Raw genomic sequence first — 2076 nt, forward strand, 5'->3', positions numbered from 1 at the left:
TTTTACTACCGGTTCTGTGGGCATGGCTTGGTGGGCGTGGCATGGCTTGGTGGGCATGGCAGAAGGATGCTGTAATGTCTCCATTCCCTCCCCACTCCGGGGGAAGGTTACTGCAAAATCCCCATTTCCTTCCGATCAGAGAATAGATGGGGGTGGGGCCACTCAGAGGTGGTATTTACTGGTTCTCTGAACTACTCAAAATTTAGGCTACCAGTTCTCTAGAACTGGTCAGAATCTGCTGAAACCCACCTCTGGCTTTTAGTATCAATAGGGACCCAAAGGATTCTGATTGTTGATACTTCAGATACTGAAGCTGAAGCTCAAACATTTTGGCCACCACATGAGAAGAGAGGACTCATTAGAAAAGACCCTGATGTTGGGAAAGATTGAAGGCCAAAGGAAAAGTGGATGGCAGAGGATGAGATGGCTAGATTCCAGCACTGGAAGTTTTTAAAAAGATATTGGATAACCATTTGTCTGAAGTGGTGTAGGGTTTCCTGCCTATGCGGAGGGTTGGACTAGAAGACCTCCAAGGTCCCTCCCTGTTATTCTGTTATGTGCATGATGGATAAATCTGTTCTAATTAAGTCTTAGACTACAAAGTCTATTGATTTCTACTTTAATAGAATAGAAGACAATAGAAATTGATTGTGTTCAGTGTCTTTAGGAATAATTTAGACAACATGATAACTTTGACTGTCCTATTGGTAGAAATGACACCTTACTTAGTCCTCAACACATTATTATTATTATTATTATACGACTTCTCATAGAAAAACTCAAATAATTCTGTACAATATTTCTACATTGCCAAGCACCTATTACAATTCAGATGTTTAAAGTAAAAATAATTTTTTCAAGATATATTAATGATTCCATAAGTAGATGAGAGGATATAGCATTCTAGACTCCTGCTCCATAATGCAGTCTTTGAATTCATATGTCCCCTTTCCATCAATTAAATCAGAGCAATAAAAAAGAGATGTCTAATGACATCAAATTTCAATAACTCATTAGAATGCACTTCTACTGAAGCAGATGCCCAGATTACCAACAGAAAATATTCACTGTTATGTTTTTTCTTATCAAGTCACTGATGCAAGCTGGGTCTTCCAAAGGTTTTTCTCAGAGCTTCCAAGACATCTCGATTCCTCAGGCTGTATATGAAGGGGTTTGTCATGGCAGGCACAGTGGTAAAAAACAGTGTATTAACCATGGCTTCCTGTGGTGAATAAGAGGATGCGGGTTTCATGTATGTTGCAAGAGCAGTTACATAGAAAATCCCAACTACACACAAGTGAGACATGCATGTTCCCAAGGCTTTGTGGCTCCTTTGAGAAGATCGTAGCCTCACAACTTGGAGGAGGATGGCAACATAGGAAATAAGAATAACTGAGATGGGGATGAGAAGCACCAGGAAATTTCCAACATAGATTGTTTGTTCAAAAGCAGAATTATCTGAACATGACAGCTGTATAAGTGCTGGATAATCACATATGTAATGGTTAATCACATTGGACTTGCAGTAGGGAAGAGGCAATACATAAAGAGAGCAAGTGAGAGCCTGGACAGTAGACCAAAACCAGGCCGCCACTGACATCATATAACAGACGCTTCTCCTCATGAGGATGGGATATTGCAAAGGTTTGCAGATGGCCACGTACCTGTCATAAGACATGGTTGCCAGGATGAGGCATTCTGCTCCTGCCAAGACCAAAATTACAGAAATCTGGACAACACATCCATAGAGTGAAATGGTATACCTCTTAGTTAGAAAGCTGACCAATACTTGTGGAACAATGGAGAGAACTTGGCAGATGTCCATGAAAGCTAATTGGCTAAGAAAGAAGTACATGGGGGTCTGAAGTCCAGAGTCTGTTTTAATCAGAAAAATAAGGAGGCTGTTTCCCATCAGAGCAACCAGAAACATGAAGAGAAGCCCCCAAAGGAACAGGATGGGTGACCATTGATGCAGGAGACCAACCAGAAGAAATTCTCTCCATGAAGTTATGTTCTCCTCTCTCATTCCTCCTTTGTTGCTAAGCTTTTATCTAAAGATGCACAAATAATTTGGGA

The 2076-nt window shown here is 40.8% G+C and overlaps 1 protein-coding gene across 1 annotated transcript; it reads right to left on the reverse strand.

The window, feature by feature from the left end:
• Positions 1 to 1090: 1090 nt before the first annotated feature.
• Positions 1091 to 1678, reverse strand: LOC131190409 (olfactory receptor 2Z1-like). The gene has a single exon (XM_058167730.1). It carries the CDS (start codon positions 1676 to 1678, stop codon positions 1091 to 1093), a length of 588 nt encoding a protein of 195 aa, XP_058023713.1.
• Positions 1679 to 2076: the final 398 nt, after the last annotated feature.

Source organism: Ahaetulla prasina, chromosome 2, assembly GCF_028640845.1.
Source record: "Ahaetulla prasina isolate Xishuangbanna chromosome 2, ASM2864084v1, whole genome shotgun sequence".
In the NCBI taxonomy this organism is placed as follows: domain Eukaryota; kingdom Metazoa; phylum Chordata; class Lepidosauria; order Squamata; family Colubridae; genus Ahaetulla; species Ahaetulla prasina.